At 37.1% G+C, this 20297-nt stretch overlaps 1 protein-coding gene and 1 long non-coding RNA gene across 4 annotated transcripts; one reads left to right on the top strand and one right to left on the bottom strand.

Annotated features, from left to right (window-relative positions):
* Nucleotides 1-376: 376 nt before the first annotated feature.
* On the bottom strand, nt 377-1781 carry Mrpl17 (mitochondrial ribosomal protein L17). Its single transcript, XM_003465244.5, has 3 exons — nt 1504-1781; nt 1240-1308; nt 377-946 (listed from the first exon to the last, which is right to left on the bottom strand). The coding sequence occupies exons 1-3, from the start codon at nt 1675-1677 to the stop codon at nt 659-661; spliced, it is 531 nt and encodes a 176-aa protein (XP_003465292.1). The 5' UTR covers nt 1678-1781; the 3' UTR covers nt 377-658.
* Nucleotides 1782-2017: 236 nt separating this feature from the next.
* Nucleotides 2018-18786, top strand: LOC134477713 (uncharacterized). Of its 3 annotated transcripts, none has more exons than XR_010049863.1 (7): nt 2018-2156; nt 2739-2868; nt 4116-4182; nt 6146-8271; nt 8397-8420; nt 11078-11167; nt 15617-18786. It is a non-coding gene; the product is annotated as an uncharacterized LOC134477713 (long non-coding RNA). The 3 variants fall into 3 exon arrangements; XR_010049864.1 differs by lacking the exon at nt 4116-4182 and having other exon boundaries at nt 6146-6330; nt 6893-8271; XR_010049862.1 differs by lacking the exon at nt 4116-4182.
* Nucleotides 18787-20297: the final 1511 nt, after the last annotated feature.

Consider the following 20297-nt stretch of genomic DNA (forward strand, 5'->3'; position numbering starts at 1 on the left):
CCTCTCAGATGTCTCTACTTTTTCAGTCATAGTGGTAGTATATATAAGTTCTTAGTCCTCCTCAAAAACCCATTCAGAGGTTGAGAACACATGAAAGTAATACAGGTTGGAAACACAGGAATGGTTATAGTGTCCTCTGAAGTGCCTTGGATATTGGATAACTTAAATAAGATTTACTGACAAGTGTTCATTCCCCCACCCAGTAAGAAATAATCTTTTTCTAGGAAATCCTATGGGCTCAATCCTAGGAGCTGGATATGAAAAAATGCAATCACATCAGAGGGTAAGTTAGGGATACAGGACACATGTCCCATCTAAATTGGTACTAAGAAAAACACAACTTCATTAACCAAACACAACTCAGAACTAAGAAACATAAACATAAATCATGGATTTACTATCCTCAGGTAGTCTCAGGATTTAATGGTTCTTATTTTCCCAGAAACCCTAAGGGAATTAAAAAAAATCATTTTACATATATTCATGGTAAGGAATTTTATCTTTTGGGCAAAGAGAGATCCATCTCAGTCCCCAGAAGTTTCCGGGTTCCATTAAGACTGTCCATTTTACAACTTTGGCTCCAGTTCTTCTCAGACATGAAAAGAACTCCAAACGCCAGTCATCATAGCCACCGAGGAGCGGCAAATTCCAGTTCTGGTTAAATCCTTGGTGTCTGATCTGTATAGGAGCTGTGGACACTTGTTTCTTGGTTCTTTTGAAGGTCCTGCTGAAGTCCGTGCAGCAGCTGGTTTAGAAGTGTAAGGTTGCTGTCTCTTTGAGGTACAGGGAGGGGCGGGAGGCAATTCCCTTTATATTCGATCACTGCCATCTTTGCCCGATCCTCCTTGTTTCGATTTGGGATCTGCACCATCCTTGTGTAGCCCCCATTCTGACCTTGGAACCGAGGGGCCAGTACTTTAAACAGCTTTGGGATCAAGTCTTTCTCCTATAGGACAAGAATTATTTAGCAGACAGCAAAGTTAGGAACAACTGCAGAAACATTTAACTTTTACCACTTAAGGGTAGGGTTCAAACCCACATTGATAGGCCTCCCCCATGCTCTAGTACAGTATAAAGTTAGACGGGTCAATTATAGGCAGATGTGCAGATTCATATGCACATCGACTTCAATTATAAAACATGATTCTTAGTTAATTCACAACACTAGTCCACAAGTGTTAGCTTAAATCTCACAGGGAGCAGAGGATTCTCTTTGGGAAGTGGGCTATGAGCACTCACTGTAAGCCAGAAGTCAGCCATACGCATGGCTCGTTCGTTGGTGTCTCCCATTTTTCCATAATCAATGAGCTGTGTGGACAAAACAAAACGAACTGATCCAACCAGAGCAAAAGTAGTTAAATCTTATTTTCCTACAGCCGGGCCTCAATCACTTCATTGCATTAGCAAAACACTGCACTCAGGCCTCAGCTCGGGCACAGCCGGTGTCACCCAGTTCCAGAACGCAGCCCATCCCGCCCCCAACAAGGCCTGGCAGCTCCTCACCTTCTCGGCGTAGCCCCGCATTTCGTCCACACGCGCCCATGTCGCCTCGATGCGCTCGTGTCGCACCAGCCCGGTGAGTAAGTTTCGCAACAGGTGGATGCGGGACTCGGGACCGAGGCCCAGTCGGCGGAACACGCGACCGTGGGAGATGGCGCATACCGCAGACAGCCTCATGTTCCCAGCGTCCTCAGGACCCCGGGAGCCGGAAGTGGGAACTCTAGGGGAGGACCAGGCGGCGGCGATTTCGCGAGACGCGTGCGCCGTAGATCGGCGCGTGGTGGACGTGTTTGCGCATGAGTATGTGAGTCCGCCTTGTTGGCAGTCTGAGGAGGGCGGAGAAGGGGTGTTGACCTTTTCCAGAGGCGGCGAGCTGGGAGGTCTTTCAGTACCGCGAGGGCTCCTCTACGGCCAGGGAACTTGGCGCCCTCTAGCGTACACCAGAGGGCCAGCAGGTTTCTTCTGTGCTGCGTCGGCGGGTCTGTCGTAGTCAGTGGTGTGGCGCGCGCACCGCGGAGCCTGCCGGGAAAGTGAGTCTGCGGGCAGAGTGGCGCCTGAGGGGCGCAGAGGCGTGTGGGGCCCCAGGAGCTAGAAGTTCTGGCAAGTTTTTAGTGGTATTAGTGAAGTGAATAATAATGCTCAGGACAGAAACGCAGGTAATAAATATTATTTTGTTTTGTTTTAGAGACAGACTTTTGCTTTGTAGTTGAGGCTGACCTTGAAGTCACTGTCGCGCAGCCTGGCCTCGAAGTTGTGCCGTTCCTTTTGCCTCAGCCTCCCCAGTGCTGGGATTACAGGAGTGCGCCTCCACACTCAAATCAACATTTTGTTTTACTGACGAAAGTAAAAGTTACAACATTAATATAAAAAATGGTCAGTAGTTTTAATTTATAATATTTTTTTTGAGATAGCATTTCCCTATGTTACCCACGTTGGTATGGAACCTCACAGGGGATCCTTCTGCTTTCGTCTACAGAGTGCTGGGCACAGGATGCCATCCCTGGCAAGTTATATAAATGTTTTTCTTGAGAAACGGGAAAACATACCCGTTTATTTATTTATTTAGTACTGGAGATCAAATTTACGACCTTTGCACTTACCAGGAAAGCCCTTGAGCCACTGGGCTAAATCCCCAGCCCAATACCTGTATACACGCTAAGTAGTGATTTAGTATTGTTGTTTTAGAACCTTAACACCTGTACATTTGCAGTTATGCTCATAATTGCTTCTTGTTACAGGATGAATTGTGTGCTTCTTCCCCGAAGGTATGTTAAGTTCCAGCCTGCTGTGACTAAATAATGTGATCTTGGAAAACAAGCAAGAGACCTTGTAGAAAAGTTAATCAAGATGAGTTTATATTGAAACAGGGTAGGTATCTAATTCAAAATGATTAATAACCTTATAAAAAGATGGCAAGTAAAGAGACAAAAATGAACACACAATGAAGATAATCAGGTAAGACAATCATAGAAGGAGAATACTTTGTGACCATGAAAACAGACTTGCTGTTAAGCTGTTGAAAGTCCCAGAAGGAACCTCAAAGATTACTGGACACACTTTAAGCTGAAGTTGTTCCCTGGATCCTTTAAGAACTATAGTCTTGTTTCTATGTTGAATTTTTTTCCCGGGACAGTGTTTCATTTTGTACTCAGTTCAGACTGTCCTTGAACTCATTATGTCTTTGAATTTGAGGTGAACCTCTCATTCAGCCTCCCTAGTGTTGGGATTATAGGTTTGCACCAACGCAGCTGGCTTCCATGTTGATTTCTTCTCTCTTCCAGAGTGATATGACAGTGGTTCCTGTTGTTTTAAGTCTCATGTTTTGTGCTACTTTGTCATGGTAGCCCTACAGTTACATGTCTACATGCAGTAAATTGTCTGTCTTTACTTACAAGTGACCAAAGAATAAAAAAGTTTCTTTCACATGAAACAAGTTATACAATTAGGAAAAATTACATTTTGTATATTGAAAGAGTTTTGGCCCAGACAGGACACTGTAGCCAGGAAAGCCTCAACCAGAAGCAGGAAGCCTCTATCTCCCCCACCCCTAGGAATTTACCTGTGATGCCATCTTCTCGCCCCTGGAAATTTACCTATGGTGCCATACCTAGGACCAATGGGCTACTTGTGCATCTCTAATGCCCTCCTTAGGTTCCACCCCAAACCCAGGCTACTTACATACTCCCACGCGGGGAGATCACCAGACGGCAGTGGTGGTGGGGTGCTGGTTATATCTCTCCGTGTTCTCAGAATAAAGGCTGCTTTTTGTTTTATACTTCTCATCTTTTGGAAATATTTTTCATCTTTTGGAAATAATCCTACCATTTGGTGCCGTGACTTGGATGCCACCCCAGGGTTGGCGATCTCTCCCCGCATTCTCAAAATAAAGGTCATTTATATTTCATACTTCTTTTCAGCCGCCGCCACCAGTCCTCCCTCACAGTTCTATCATATATGTTGGTGGAAATTTCTACAAATCACAAAAACAATAAATTTCACAGTATATGAGTCTGCTCCTACCTTCTTTCTTTGGGACTAAGTTTTGCAGCTTTCAATGATCTCTGTACCTGGACTGTGAAAAGGAAATTTAAAGGTTAACTTTTTTTTTTTTAAAGAGATATTGGCTTCTCCAAACTTTCTCAGTCCTAGAATATAAATGGCTACTCCTACTTCTCAGCTCAGGTAAGTATGCAGATGCTGGCACCAGGATGTCAAGTCCAATTTCATTACCATAGGCTGGAAGGGAGAGTTTTAGGTTTGGGAAGGAACAGTTCAGCCAGAATGTGTATATTGCTACATTATATTCCACTCCCTACTGCTCCTTGTAGTAAGAGACCCCAGCACACACTTTACAGGTGAGATGGTGATGTGAGGCAAATGGCCTCCTCCATCTCCTCAGAGCTAGCTTTGAATTAATCCCTTTTTCTTTTTACCAAAATAAGTGGCTTCCTTTTGAAATAGGAGAAAGAAACCCTCAATTTACTAGATGTTCAGTATGATTTCGTGTTCTCTAAAATTGAAGAATAAATTTTAGGAACAATAGAGGTTAAGAGCAGATTATATTTAGCAAGAAAAAAAAACTGTCTGAAAGACAGAAGGGATCTGCAGTGGGTTGCTGAGAATCCTGCCTTTTTTTTTTTTTTGTCTTTTTCATTTTTATCAGTACTGGGGATCGAACTCATGACTGCCTGCTTGCAAGGCAGGCACTTATGCCGCTGAGCTAAATTCCCAGCCCCGGATCCTGCCTTTTCCAGAGATTTTTTATATAGCAAAACCACGAGATGAGTTAGGTCCACAGTGGGGAAAAATGGGAACTCATAAGGCAGATGGATATGAGGTTATATAGAACTGTGGTCAACCAATAAGATTACAAGTATAATTGCTCAAGTAAAATTGATTAAATCGAGATCCAGTGGGAAAGTGAGTCATATAGCAGGGGGACATGAATACAAAATAAGGCCTTTTCCTGTAGGGGGGTTGGTTTAGTGGCCACTTCTGGCTTCCTCAAAGTGGTGATACCTATTTAGAATATCAATCCCTGATGTTTATACTTGGGGTGTGGTTGGATTTGTTTTGTCTTTTGTCAGAAGAGTCTGTCTGTCTCCAAGATTGCAAAATATGTGGTTTTCTGCACTAGCTCCTCTGAGGGCCCAGTCTGTCTAACTGCGTAAAATATTTCTAATTAACTCAGTTGCCTGTAATGCTTTGATCTGGAAGCAGCAAACAAATGAACCTGAACACATGAACCTTAGTGGTCACAACTGAAAATTTTTACTAAGATTTTTTTTTTAAACCAAGAAAACAATTCATAAATTTCTGCTGGTAAAAATTTGTGAAGGGATTTAGCTCAGTGTTTGCCTGGCAAGTGCAAGGTTATGAGTTCAATCCCCAGTACAAAAAGAAAAAAAAAATTGTGAAAGAAAATGTTGAGAAAAATGAATCAAATTTTGAAGACTTTCAGAAGAGATAAGAGGTAATGATCTTACACCTCCAGAAAAATTCAAAAGGATAATATATGATAATTCAGTTGTTTCCACCAAGAAGGAACAGTTTTTGGTTTTGTAGTTTCTGGCTTTCTCCACAATTTCTGTGGGCCGACCCTCAAAGAAAAATTTTAAACCTTGATGTTTTCTTGTGTATCATTTGGCTTTAATCTGGCTGTTTTCAGATATTATGTCTGATTATTATTACTGTTTTTTAAAAACTGCATTAGGTATTTTTTTAAATAAAAAAAGAACAAAAAAGAAACATAATCTTTCCCTTTCTTTCTTTTCTCCTTTCTCTCATCCCATTCTTCTGAGCAGTTTCTTCCCTTTTCACTTTCAAAATAACTATTGTACATTTTGGATGGTGTTTACGCTTTCAGCTTTTTACACTAGGGAGACAATATGATGTTTACAAATGTGAGACTGATTTATTTCATTTATGAATATGGTCTCAAGTTGCATTCATTTACCTATAAAAGCCTTGAGTTTATTTTTCTTTGTAGCTAAGTAGTACTCCATTGTATAAAAATACATCTTTTTTATACATTCTGTAGTTGATGGGCATTTGGGTTATTTCTAATGTCTAGCTATTACAAATTGTGCTATTGTAAACGTGGATGCACATGTATTGCTTGGTATGATGTTTTCAATTTTTCTAGGAAAATTCCCAGATGGAGTACAACTGGATCGAATGGGACCTTCAAACCTTGTTTTCTGAGGAATTTCCACAGTGATTGTACCAGTCTACACTCCCACCAATAGTGGAGAAGAGTTCTTTTTCTACCCATCGCCCCACCAGCATGTTATTAGTTGATTTTTTTTCATGGCAGCCATTCTTTTTGGAGTAAGATGGAATCTCAGTGTTGTTTTAATTTGCATTTCTTGAATGACTAGTGATATTGAACATTTTTTCATATATTTATTCACCATTTGTACTTCATCTAAGAAGTACATATTCATCTCAGATGCCACTTTTTGGATAGAGTCTTTGAATTTAGAGGTCTTAATTTTTTTATTTCTTTATGTATTGTAGATAGAAGTCTTTTGTCTGAGGGACAGTTGACTAAATTGTTTTTACCATTGTGTGGGTTTTCTTTTCACTCTGGTGGTGATTTCTTTTGATATGCAAAAACTTTTTAATAAGGTGAGATTGCAGTTGTTGATTCTTTGAGGTACTTCTGGTGTAGTTTGGATTTTGTTCATGAACTGTCTGCCTACCCCAAGGTCTTCAAGATTTTCACCTACCTTGTCTTCTAGTAGATACAGGATTTCTGTTTTAATATTTAGATATTTGATCCATTTTGACTTTAGTGGATGGTGATAGACATGGGTCTAGTTTCAGTCTTCAGCATGTGGAAAGCCAGTTTTTCCAGAACCATTTATTAAAGAGATTACCTTTCTTACAGTGACCATGGTTGGCCCCTTTGTCAAAGGTAAGGTGGCTGAGCATATTTGTAGTTGTACCTGCATCTTCTATTCTGTTCCACTGATCTTGAGGTCTGTTTTTTTGCCAGTACCATGCTGACTTTATCACAATAGCTTTGTAGTATAGTTTCAAATCAGGGATTGTGGTATCTCCTGCCTTGTCATTGTTGCCCAAAATTGCCTTAGCTATTCTAGGTCTCTTCTGTTTCCAAATGAATTTTAGGAATGTTTTTTCTAAATCTGTGAGATATGCTAGTGGTATTTTGATCAGGATTGCATTAAATCTATATCACAGTTTGTGAGTATGACCATTTTCACAATGTTGGTTCTTCCTAACCATAAGCAAGGAATATCTTTCCGTTTTTCTGATATCCTTTTCAATTTCCTTTTCAGAATAGTGTTGTTTTCAATATATAGATGTTTTACATCCTTTGTTAGATTGATTCCTAAATATTTCATTTTTGGAGATGCTATTGTGAAAGGTGTTATTTACATTATTAGTGAGTTTGTTGTTTGTGTATAGGAAGGCTATTGATTTTTGTGTGCTGACATTGTATCCAACTATGCTGCAGAATTTGCTTATTAACTCTAGAAGTCTTTTGATGGAGCTTTTAGGATCTTCTATGTAGGGTACCACGTCATCTGCAAATAATGACAATTTAACTTCTTCCTTTCCTATCCTTATTCCTTTTATTTTTCTTTCTTGTTTAAAGGCTTTGCCTAGCATTTCCAGAACTATATTGAATGGAAGAGGTGATAGTGGACATCCCTGTCTTATTCCTGATTTTAGAGTGAAAGCTTTCCATTTTTGTTCAGTTAGTATGATGTTGGCTGTTGGTTTGTCGTAGATGGCTTTTAGCGGATTGAAGTAGAGACCATCTGTTTTGATTTTCTGTAGAGTTTTTTTTTTTTTTTTTATTATGAACGAGTGTTGAGCTTTCTCAAAAACTTTTTCTGCGTTTATTGAGATGATAATGTGAGTTTTGTCTTTGGCTCTGTTAATATGGTGTATTATGCTTATTGATTTGCATCTGTTGAATTATCCCTGCATTCCAGGGATGAATCCCATTTGGTCATGGTGTATAATCCTCTTGATGATTTGCTGTAGTCTGTTTGCTTATATTTATTGCAGGTTTTTTGCATTTATGTTCAGTAGGGAGATTGGCCTATAGTTCTCTCTTTTGGTTGTGTCTTTCTCTGTTTTTGGTATCAGTAATACTTGCCTCCAGGAATGAGATAGGGAGAATTGCTTCCCTTTCAATTTCATTAAAGAGTTTGAGGAATATTGGCATTAAATCTTCTCTAAATTTCTTGTAGAATTCAGCAGAAAATCCATCAGGACGTGGGCTTTTCTTTGTTGGTTAGTTTTTAATTACATTTTCAATTTCATTATATGATATAGATTACTCATAATTTTTATTTCTTCTTAATTCAGCTTTGTTAATTCATATGTTTCTAAGAATCTGTCCAATCGTTGCTTTTCAGCCCAAGCAAGTAAAGATTTTCAAAGTAAGTACTGATGATTTTCTGAATTTCCAAAGAATCTGTAGTGATTTCATACTTTTTATTCCTTATTGCATGAATCTTGAGTTTTACTTTCCTTTTTTTGTTAAGGTTGGCTAGGGGCTTATCAATTTTATTTATTCTTTCAAAGAACAAACTCTTCAATTCATTGATTCTTTGTATTGTTTTCTTAGTTTTGATTACGTTAATTTCTGCTCTGATCTTTATAATTTCCTACTTTCTATGAGCTTTGAGCTTGACTTGTGCTTTTTTTTCTGGAAGCTTGAGATATAGCATTAGGTTGCTTATTTGTGCGCATTCTGTTTTCCAGATGTGAGAATTCACTGCTATGTATTTCTGTCTTAGGACTGCTTTATTGTGTCCTCCCGGTTCTGTTATGTTGTATCTGCGTTTTCATTTGATTACAAATATTGTTTCATTTCTTCTTCTTTCTTTTTCTTTTTTTTTTGTCTTTTTCCTTTTTATCGGTACCGGGGATTGAACTCACGATTGCCTGCTTACAAGGCAGGCGCTTATGCCACTGAGCTAAATCCTCAGCCCCTCATTTCTTCTTTAATTTCATTTGTGACCTCCTGGTTGTTCAGGAAGATGTTATTTAATTTCTAGTGTTTATAGAGTTTTTTGTGGTTTCTTTTGCCACTGATTTCCAATTTCAGTGTACTATGGTCTGATAATATACATCCAATAATTTGAGTTCCTCTGCATTTACTTAAGCATGTTCTGTGGGCTAGTATACAGTGTATTTTAGAGAATGTCCTGTGTGCAGCTGAGAAGAATGTGTATTCTGATGTTACTGGGTGGGGGGACACTTTGTAAACATCTATTAAGTCCATTTATTCATGTATTTGATTCCATTCTATTATTTCTTTGCTGATTTTTTTGTCTAGTTAAACTCTTTGTCACAATGGGATATTAAGGTCCACTATTAGAACTGTGTTATTGTTTATTTGATTTTTCATGTCTATTAATATTGGTCTAATATATATGGATGTTCTCATCATATTTGGTGCTTATATTTTTATGATTCTTATCTCTTCCTTTTGACGTTTTACCCTAACAAGTATATAGTGACCTTCTTTATCTCTTTTGATCATTTTTGGTTTGAAGTTCATATTGTCTGCAAATAGAATAGCTACCCATCCTTTCTTATGGGTTACTATTACATGGAGTGTTGTTTTCCATCTTCTGATTTTCAGCCTACGAGTTTCTTATTGAATTAAATGTGTTTCTTTAATACAGTATATTGTTAGATGTTGTTTTTTAATCCATTCTGCCAACCTATTTCTTTTTATTGGTGAATTGAGGCCATTTACGTTGGTTATAACTGACATGTATTGGCTTATCTTTGTCATGTTATTCTCTTGTTGGTTCTCTGCTTTTCCTCTTTGTCTAATTGCTTACCTTTCTGGGTAGTTTCTTTCTGTTGTTGTTCTTGGAATTGTGGTCATTTTTTTGTCTCTATCTGGGATATATTTCAGTATTCTTTCTAGGGTTGCTTTGGTACACATGCATATTTCTTCATTTGTTCTTTGTTATGGAAGTATTTATTTTTCATTCATTTTAAAAGATAGTTTTGTAGGGTATGTCAATCTGAATTGGAAGTTGTCTTCTTTCAGGGCTTAAAATACTTTACTCCAAGAACTTTTTTTTTAATTGATACCAGGGATTGAACTCAAGACTACATGCTTGCATGGCAGGCACTTATGTTGCTGAGCTAAATCCCCAGCCCTCCAAGAACTTCTTGACTTGAGAGTTTGTGTTGAGAAATTGGCCATGATTCTAATGGGCTTTCCTTGAGAGATGATCTGTTTCTTATCTGTAACAGTTTTTAATATTCTGTTTTTATATTGAATTTCTGGGATCTTAATTATTATACGTCAGGGTATAGATTTATTGTAGTTATGGCTGTTTGGAGTTTTTTACGCCTCACTTATCTATTTGTCAGATTCTTTTCCCATGCTGAGGAAATTTTTTGCTATTACTTCTGCAAATAGTTTTTGTATGTCGTTTGTGTTGATTCTTGCTTTTTTATTGACATCAAACATTCATATATTGTTTTTCTTTGCATTGTCTTTGAGCTATTGAATTATTATTTCATGGTCCCTTGTGATTTTTAAGAGATCTTTTCTTTCATAATTGCTAGCTGCAGTTGTATTTCCAAGATCTGAAAATCTGTCTTCAGTTTCGTTCAATGGTTTTGCCAGCATTCGATGGAATTTTTAATTTCGTAGATATCTCTTTGAGTCTGTTGTTACATGCTTTCTATTTTTTCCCCCATATTGTTCATTCAAGGTTTCTATCATTTTCCTATGTGCCTGTACTTTTTATATCTATATCTTCTTTAGCTATACTAAATAATTCCTTCATTAAAGTTGTAATTTCTTTTTTTATCTGAGATATTATTTCTGATCTAATTTCCTCCATAGCCTTGTGGATTTGTTTTTTTCCTTCACTTGCTGTCTTTTCAGAAATTTCAGGTGTGTGTTTGTAAGTCTTCTATTTGAGGTCTTCTGTCCTTGTTCAAGATGAGCTGGAGATCTGAGATTGCATTTTGCTTTTTTGTCTCATCAATTTCACATCTTGGTTCATACCTTAGTCTTTTCAATCTCAGTAGTCTCACCTGTCTGTCATATGTATCTTAGTGTCTTGCAGTATGACTGGCCTTCATCCAGTTGCCAGGTTCCACAATGTAGGAGGAGGACCAGTCACCTGAATTCCTCCTGCAGGGCCAGGTGAGTGAGTCCTATATTTTTCCTGGGCTGACCAGCCTAGAAATACTGTTGTGAACCAATTCTTAAACTGTATTGTTATTGCTGTTTCTGACTTTTCCAGGTCATCAGACCTATCTTTGTGTGGTATACCCATCTGAGGCTATACTGTGTCACTGGGTCTCACAGGCCTACCCAGGTTCCTCTGGGTATTGTAGAGGGCAGCCTCACCTACACTCTTACTGTCCTTCCCAGGTCCTCTGGATGGATGGAGTGCTCACTCATGCTCTATCCAGTCCACTAAGGTTCTCCAGATGGGGGAGGTGGTAATCTAGGCTCCTGGTTGCCTGCCAAGGTCTTCTGGATTGGGGGAACGCATTATTATTATTTTTGAGACAATGTCTTGCTCTTTAGTTGCCTGTAAGGCTTGATTTGGATGTAACTCTCCCAAAACCCAACCTGTCTGCAGCAGAGGCATTATTCTCAGCTCAACACTGATGCCCTAAGTAAACACAGGATATCTTAAAAGAGATAGATGGAACACCCGAATCTTGCAAGCACCTGGACATCTAAAGATACCAAAGTATTTACACTGGATAACTCAAGGACTTTGCCCACTGAGGCACAGAGCATTTGGAGACCTTTGATCACTGAGGTTTACTTTGATCTTCCTGCCTAATGTCCTTTGACTTCTTTGATGCCCTATAAAAAAATCCCTACTTCTCTTTGTTCCATAAAGATCGCCTTTTCGCTCTCTGCCTGCCTGTACCCCATTATAGTAAATTCCATGCTGTATTGCTTTTCCACAAGCCCAGAAGTCTTGGCTGGTCTCTGCTTTGCACCATTCCTCAAACAGCCTGAATTTAAACTCACTGTGTAGCCCAGGCTGGCTTTAAGCTCATGGTAATCCTCCTGCCTCAGCCTCCTAAGTGCTGTAATTATAGGCATGTACCACCATGCCTGACCTGTGTTTTATTATTAAACAAACAAAAAACAAGAATAACAAAAATAATTCAGGAAAGAAATAATTCAGGAAAGAAATCTAAGTTTATATGTCTTTTGGCTTATAAGGGATATATTGTACCCTAAGGGTTTGAGTCATGAAATATACATGAAGTAAGTTTAAAAGATGACCAACTCTTTTTTTTTTTTTCTTTTTCCTTTTTATCGGTACCAGGGATCGAACTCACAACTGCCTGCTTGCAAGGCAGGCACTTATGCCACTGAGCTAAATCCCCAGCCCTGAAAGATGACCAACTCTTGCTGGGTGTGGTTGCTCATGCCTGTAAGCCCAGTACTCGGGAGGCTGAGATGGGAGGATTGTTGCAAGTTCGAGACCAGCCTGGGCTACAAAATGAGCTCAAGGCCAGTCTGAACTGCATAGTGAGACCCCATCTCAAAAAAGACCAAAAAAAAAAAAAAAAAGAGAGAGAGAAAGATGACCAATTCTTATGAATTTAATGTTAAAAATAACATGTATGATAGAGTTTGTATAAATGATAGCTTTTCAAAATAATAGCTATATAGAATGAAGTATCATTAGTAGATAATTTCAAGCCTGTATATATATTATAATTCAGTAGTCATAGCAGTAATTTAGACCTACAAAAGACTTTTCTGCTAAGGTTGTCTAGAAGTGTTGTTGCACATATGATAATAAAAATAAATTGGCTTTTAGTTTTGTTACTACTTTAAAATTCTTTTTTTCTCTACTACTTTAAAATTCTTCATGGATAATTTGTCTGCATATTTTTGTACCCATGAAAGACTGTTCGTACCTGTCAACCCTTGTTATCCACTGGCTAATAAGTATGAACTGAATCCCCAAGGGTTTGAGTGGATCTGAGTGTTCCTTGGTGATCCAGGACTTGGAGTAACTCATGAGAGTCCAGATTGAACCCTTACTGAAGTGTTGGTAGAGACCAGTCAGTCTAAGAAGAGCGTAGAAAGTGATTTCAAGCAGAATTTTGCAGGGAGCTGAAGAAGAAGAATCCCAACCTTTAGATTTTGTTCTGCCCGTGGCTTCTATTGGGAGAAAGAGATTGGATCTGCCCGCACCACTGCACAGAATCTTAAATGCCTGCATTCTGTCCTATGGAAACCTGCATGATGCAGTGTTACTTTGATGGCAGTCCTGTGAGACTTCTTTCTAGGTCTTTGGTGTCTTGAACAAAGAATTGGAGAAGACACACAGGAGAGATAGTGAAGGTATACATTTATTGAAGGTGGAAGTACACGCTACAAGGTGAGAGCAGGTGTGTGCTGGTGAAAAGGCTTGCAGAAGCTCTGAGGTTAAAGTAAAAGGGATCTTCAGTATTCAAAACACCTGACTTGAATACCGTATCATGCAAATAAGGCAACTGTCTTGACAAAAACTCACTTGGCCTCATACAAGATTTAAACCATCCTACCAAAAACCTCTCTTTGGTCTCTTAGTAGCTGTAAATGTAGAATCAGAAACAATGTCTTTTGATTGGTTGTATCCACATGTAAGTGAAGGATTGAGAAAAGCATCTTCTGATTGGTCTTGTGAGCAAATAAAGGGCTGAAAATAGCATCTTTCTGATTGACAATGCTCAGAAGTTGACTACTTGATGTCATTTTGGGGCCTATGTTCTATGAATGTCCTCTTTTTAGGAAACATCTGAACTTGTTAGCCATGGGACACATTTCCCTCCAGTTGGTTGTTTAGTTTGGACACATTTCCCCCAGTTGGTTGTTCAGTTCTCCCCAGTCCTTAGCAGCCTTCTTGGAGCCATTACAGGTACCCCTGTAAGTGCCCAATTAAGAATTTGGTCATGATGAGGTCAGTTAGACCTCAAGCCAACTTGTGGTTCTGTCCCTGCACTAGAATACTGAATGTCTAGACTTACCCACAGGAACTAGCTTTTCTTGCTCTGTGTGTGTGTGTGTGTGTGTGTGTGTGTGTGTGTGTGTGTGTATGTATATTCTCCCACCTCCCACCCAGATTAGAGTCTTAACCCTTCTCTGAATCCAATGTTCTCAGAAAGTTTGGACAAACACGTGACCTACTTCTAGTATTGAATGGAACAGTGATTGTATTAGGTCCAGTTAAAATGATTTTTTTCCACATTTACTCATTAGGATATTGATGATAATAACAAATCAAAACATACCACAAAAGGAAACAAGCGATCAGATAGGGAATTGAATTTAGAAAACATGTTTCTGGTCTTGTACAGCTATACAAGGTGTTTAAGGCTATACAAAGGTACAGAATTTGGATAGAATCAGTGTAACCCTTTATGTGATGTGTCACTGGAAATGGTTACTAGCTGTTTCTGACTTGGCTAACTTTTTCCATGTGGTGTTTTTTCCTCCCCTGCTTTATTTCCTTGTATTATTATTGAGATGAACTGCCTGTTGTGGAAATTATAAGGTCCTTCAAGTTCAGAGAGGAACTCTGACTCATGTGTTGCATTGTCTTTACCCTTGGCTCCACCCTCAAGCTTAGCACACTGCTTTTCTAAATTCTTCAATACAAGTTTATAAAAATAAAAGAGAACTTGGAAAAGAAAAGTTTGATTTTTTGTCTGTGTCATTGATAATTATATCTTATTTAAAATAATTATTCTCTTTCTCTTTCATTTGATAGTTACTGACAAACTATTTGGTGAGGCACATGTTAACTAGCTTTCATCAAATATTTCACAAATTTTATCTCTGTGTGGAATATTCTTTTTTTCTCTGACATTTTATTAATGGGCTATGTTATTAAAAAAGTTCTCTTCAGCTCTTTTCTCTTTCATATAAGCCTGAACTTAGAGATGTCACTGGCTATATTATTTGCAAAGCATCTATTTTGTTTTTGTTTTGGGTTCTTTCTCTCATCCTAGCCTACATATTTCTCTACCACTGGATATTTGTACTTTACCCCCTACTTCTCTATTTTATAAAACCTTGAGCTGAAAAAAAAAGCCTGACAATAAGCACATCAGAGGAGACAGTAGCTATAAAATAGAACCATTGAAAGGAGCTTTGCTGAGCATCCAGTCCAAGCATTTTTAATCTTTTTTTGTGCCTTTTGACTGACAGACAAATTCTATTTTACTGAGACTGTTTTTAAGTGCATAAAATAAAGCATAACGAAACCAATTGTATTGCTTTCAAAATACTTTTTAAATATTTCCAAATTGGTGGCATCAATAGTATGTACTGTTTTTATGCGAAATAGCAAAACATAGTGGTTGGTTTAATAACTAGTATATTTTTCAAAGTAGTAAACATAGTACTTTGAGGTATTTATAACAACTATAATCTTATACAAAATAACCAATTTCTGCTGTAAAGGATGATTGTTACTAGTACTGTGGTGATATGGCATACAATTTGAAGAAAATGTTACATTCAGTAAAAGATCAGGGAAAAATAAAGGCATTTTCTTCTCGTTTTCCAAATTCACTGATCTCCAGAATTTTATTCATTGACTCTTTGGGTGTTTATGACCTCCAGGTTAAAAACAGCTGAGCTGTTGTGCAGTTGAGAGGACGAAGGACGATCCCTGTGAAAAAAGTGAAGAGAAATTCTATTCCTGGAAAGAGAAGAACTACATTTAAATTCAAGTATAGCTCAGTAATGAGTATGGAGTCTGAACTTCCACCCCAACCCCCCAAATTCTTTTAAGTATATGTTAAAACTTAATTATGTACCAAGTACTGGACTAGCTATTGGGGATTAACTGGGTAACTGTTTTAGGAGATCTATAACCTAGTGAGTAATTAAACATTAAGTAAATATGTAGAAGTTTTTTAACTTGCTTAGGAACAAGTTAAATAAGAGTTTCTGTGGATATATATAATGGAGAAAATTTAAGTTAGTGGATCAGGGAAGGCTTTTGTCAGGAAGTGATGCCTATGCTGGACACTAAAAATGTATAAAAATTAGTTAGATGAAAAAGTAAGGCAGAGGTGTTCTAAATGTTTGAAGATCCAGAAGAAAAAGAACACAAGGATGCTCAGGGGCACAAGCACCTGTGCGGCGAGTGCAAGATTGTGAGTTTGAACCCTGGTACCAAAAACAAACAAATGAACACATGAGGACATTTTTGGACTAGAGAAAAATTCACTGTGACTGCAGAAAAAGGGATGAATGCGAAGTGGAGAATGTTTAATAAAATCTGGAGTGCTGCATGAATCACATTGTGCCTGACCATGTAAAGCATATGAACAATTTTGGAATTTGTTTTAAAAGGCAATAGGAGGCCATTGTAGTCTTTTTGGTAGAGGAATAATATGATCAGATTTGCTTTTTTAAATAGATCTCTTTAACTTAGCTTGTGGAAAATAGGTAGAAAAAGTAAGAGTACAGTCAAGGAGATCAATTGAGAAACTTGGGATAGTATAATAAAATAGTGACTTGGAAGAGGTGGCGATTTGTTTGAATATTCAACAAATATTTATTAAATATTTTCACAGTCCTGACAGGAAGCTCATGGCATACTCAAACTATGTAAGATGTAGGCTGGTTTTAGGACCCCCCAAGGTACAGGACACCAGGTTAGCAATATTGGCTCCATTACTACCTTTAGGCTTGAAGACTGGGAAGCAGTTCCTTGGGGAAAGGGAAGCTAGGCAAGATAGCTGCGTGTATGGTTTGGAGCAATGTATGGAGAGGGTAGGAAGTGCAGGAAGGGGCCTGGAGGAATCAGTAAGTACTGTCTTTTTCTCCTTTTCATCTTTTGCTGGTGCTTTGTAGCTGTTATCTAGAGACAAGAAGGCAGTGAAGCCTAGTATTTGGGGACAGAACAGAACAGAGAAGGATGGAGTGTGTATCTGAAGAGGTAAACAAAACAACAGTAACAACAAAACATAGTATACGTCTGCATTCATATTGCGTACATTCTAAGAAAGTTATATTTTAAAAAGATTCGTGTATGTTTGCACTATATAATGATTACATTCATCGTGGTACATGTGCATAACGCATCTTTATTCTTTTTACTTCCCATTCCCTCTCTTCTGCCTCCTGCTATCTTAAACTATCTTAAACTCCTGCACACCCCTGGGGGCACACAGTCATTTTCTAGGAAATACACGTTTGGATAACTTTATGGTAGTTTATTTCATGACTTCAACTTTTGTATGTCTCCTTTTCCAAATTGAAATACCCAAGAAAATATCTGTGGTAGAAGTATCATTTTTGTCCTTTTCAACTTGCTTCTTCCTATTGACCTATTACTTTTATTTTTTTTCTATTACTTGAAAACTATTTCTCTTGACCATCTGAAATCTTACTGTAGTGCATTGCTCTGTTTATGAAATCCAGGGGTCAATCAAAGGAACAAATTAAAATATTGGTGCCTATGAGTCTTCCTTATCCATGTTTATATGAAATTGTGGTTAAGGGTGAAATATCACTTTGAAAATGTTATTTTTGGCTCATGACAGAATATTCTGAAGTCAGATATATTGTAGTAAAAATAATGTTTGTTTAATGACTTCATTTAACTTCTAACAATCGTTAATACAAAGAAACATGTTGTTTTTAAAGGAAAATATTGAGAAAATCATAGAAATTTTGGTAAGAAATGTAGGAGTTGATAATTTTATCTATATGACAAATTCATGGCAATGTAATAAACTCGTTTATCATCTATCTAATGTAGCTTGGAATGTTAAAGATTTATAAAACTCATGCTGAGAATATAATCTCTTACCTTTTGTGTCTGCATTCTTATTAATTTCCGTAATGAGAAAAAACTTAATGAACTGTTTATTGGTGTCAGTTGCATGTTTCATATAATTTCAGAAATTAGAAGGAAATTTTATGTTTATTTTCAACATTTTAATGTTACATATAAGAGAAAAAATAATGAATGTGTTGGAGGTAAATTAATCTTGAACATTTATTCTGGTGAGAAATGTTTTATATTTTCCCCTTTTAAATAACTTTATTGAGGTAAAATTTCCATACCATAAATTTGTTTCATTAGCTTTTGAACAAAGTTTAGATATTATAAATATATACTCTTTTTCTTAACCTTTGGCTAAAAGTCTTTTACTTGTCATTTTTCAACTAATTCTCATGTCATTTTTCTCATTCATGCCATGTAGATTGGAGACTTAGATTAGCTTTACTTGAAGGTGTTACTTCTATTGTAAATAATGCCTTCAACAACAGGTATACTTTTTAATTCCTTCACTTCCAAGTGGCCCACTAACTTTTCTTTTTGCTGATTTATACTGAACCCAGTCTCATCATTGGATATAATATTCATTTAAGAATAAATGAACTAATTAAAAATCTGCTGTGTCCATATCTTTAGATGTATTTTCAGTGAAATGTTTATTTTTTATGTTTTAGAATTATTCATACTACTAATTTCTTTTGTTCATTGAAGGGATCAGTTGCTGCTTATATAGGCTGATTAATTTTGCATGTCTATATCTTATAATCTGAGCAACTACCTTGAGGATAACAATATGTAATATGTTAATGATTGCTAATTTCTTATCCTGTTTTGAAACCCTATTATTATTTTTATTTTTGTTTCTCTTAAAAAAATAATTATCCATCAGCAAGTCATGGTGGTACAGTCTATCAATAATTTCAGCAGGATTATAAATTTCAGAATTTGCCTTAAAAAATAAACAAAATAAAAAAATAAAAAGCTTGATCACAAACTTGACTGGTAAAATACCTTTGTCTTAGTTACTTTTTACTCATTGCTGAGACAAAATACCTGAAGCCCAAGTTGGGAAAGGAAAGGTTTATTTCTTACAGTTTTTGGAGGTTTCAGTCCACACTCAGTTGGCTCCAAGGCAGGCAGGTATGGCTGGGCCGCAGTTCATGGCGGCTGTAAACAGCAAGCGGGAACCAGCAAAGAGCAAGACACACCTTCTTCCTGCCATTACAACACATCCTGGCTCCACCCCTATGTGGGTGGAGCACTGACACCATCAATCCAAGCACTAGACAATAAACCAATCACAAATACACAGTGCAAACTCATGAGGCCTGGGGGACACAGACATAAACAATGACACTTTGTTTTGTTCTGTTATTTACTAACAAAAATGGCAACTGAATCCATACAGTTGACATGTAATTTAATTTTACTTAGTTTAGTGATAAAGAGTTTGCAAACAGAATATGCCAATTACTCCTATAAAGTCACCATAAATTAAAAGTGAATGAAAGGTTTGAACAAGCACCTTCTAAAAACAAATATGTAAATAGTCAAGAAAGCATGAAAGTGTACAACTTTGTTATAAATAATGAAAATGTTTCAAAATTATGTTGAATTATATATATCATATACTCTATATTGGCTAAAATTAAAATGAATAAAGTCAAGTGTTGGTGATATAAAAGGTAACGAGCTCTCATACATTGTTGCTGAGGTGCAAATGAATACAGACACTCAAAAATGGTATTCTTTATTGAAGTTGAAGGTATGTATATATACTGACCTAGTAATTCTTCTAGTGTATAGCTAATGAACACATAGATGTATGGAAAAATGTTTATAGCAACTTTAAAACATCCCCAAGGTAGAAATAACCCAAATGTTCCATCAGTAGTATAATGGATAAATGATATGCTCATATCATGAGATATTATACAATTTAAGTTAACTGATACAACTTCCAGGTAGTAATATGAATAGATGTTGCAGATATATTCAGTGAAGGCATTTAGGCACAAAACATACATACTGTTATCATTCCAGTAGCTTTCACCCAGATCTAATCTATGGCGCTTGAGCAGTAAGAAGGGATTATGGTGATTATGGAAAGGGTATGAGGAGTATTTCTAGGGTGTTGGTAAGTTCTACAACTTACCTAGATGATGGTTAGTGGATTGTGTTTATGACAAATTCATTGAGCTGTACACATACAATTTGTGTGTTATTTCTAGTATAACTGTGATATTTGAGATAAAAAAATCTCATCTTCTATAGTCTTCTGATTCATTGAGAGTTATTCTCTCTTTGAGAGAACCCAAAATGTCCATGACCTAATCACTAGAACCTGTGAATTGGTTTATGTAATTTGGCAAAATAACTGCCAATGTCATCAAAATAAGAATTTTGAAGTAGGGACATTATTCTGATTATCTTGGTGGGTCCAGTATGATCACAAAGGTTTTCATAAGAGGGAATCAGAAGGTGATGCAATATGAGAAAAACTTG

The sequence above is a fragment of the Cavia porcellus genome, unplaced genomic scaffold (assembly GCF_034190915.1).
Source record: "Cavia porcellus strain 051 isolate PalLab524CR breed Dunkin Hartley unplaced genomic scaffold, mCavPor4.1 scaffold_9, whole genome shotgun sequence".
NCBI lineage: Eukaryota > Metazoa > Chordata > Mammalia > Rodentia > Caviidae > Cavia > Cavia porcellus.

Excerpts from the sequence above, each read along its gene's own strand:
- Mrpl17 (XM_003465244.5), bottom strand. The coding sequence starts at position 1,677 with ATGAGGCTGTCTGCGGTATGCGCCATCTCCCACGGTCGCGTGTTCCGC. Across the intron at positions 1,309-1,503 it reads TGCGGGGCTACGCCGAGAAG|CTCATTGATTATGGAAAAAT; the intron begins GTGAGGAGCTGC and ends TTGTCCACACAG. Across the intron at positions 947-1,239 it reads TGGCTGACTTCTGGCTTACA|GAGAAAGACTTGATCCCAAA; the intron begins GTGAGTGCTCAT and ends CTTGTCCTATAG.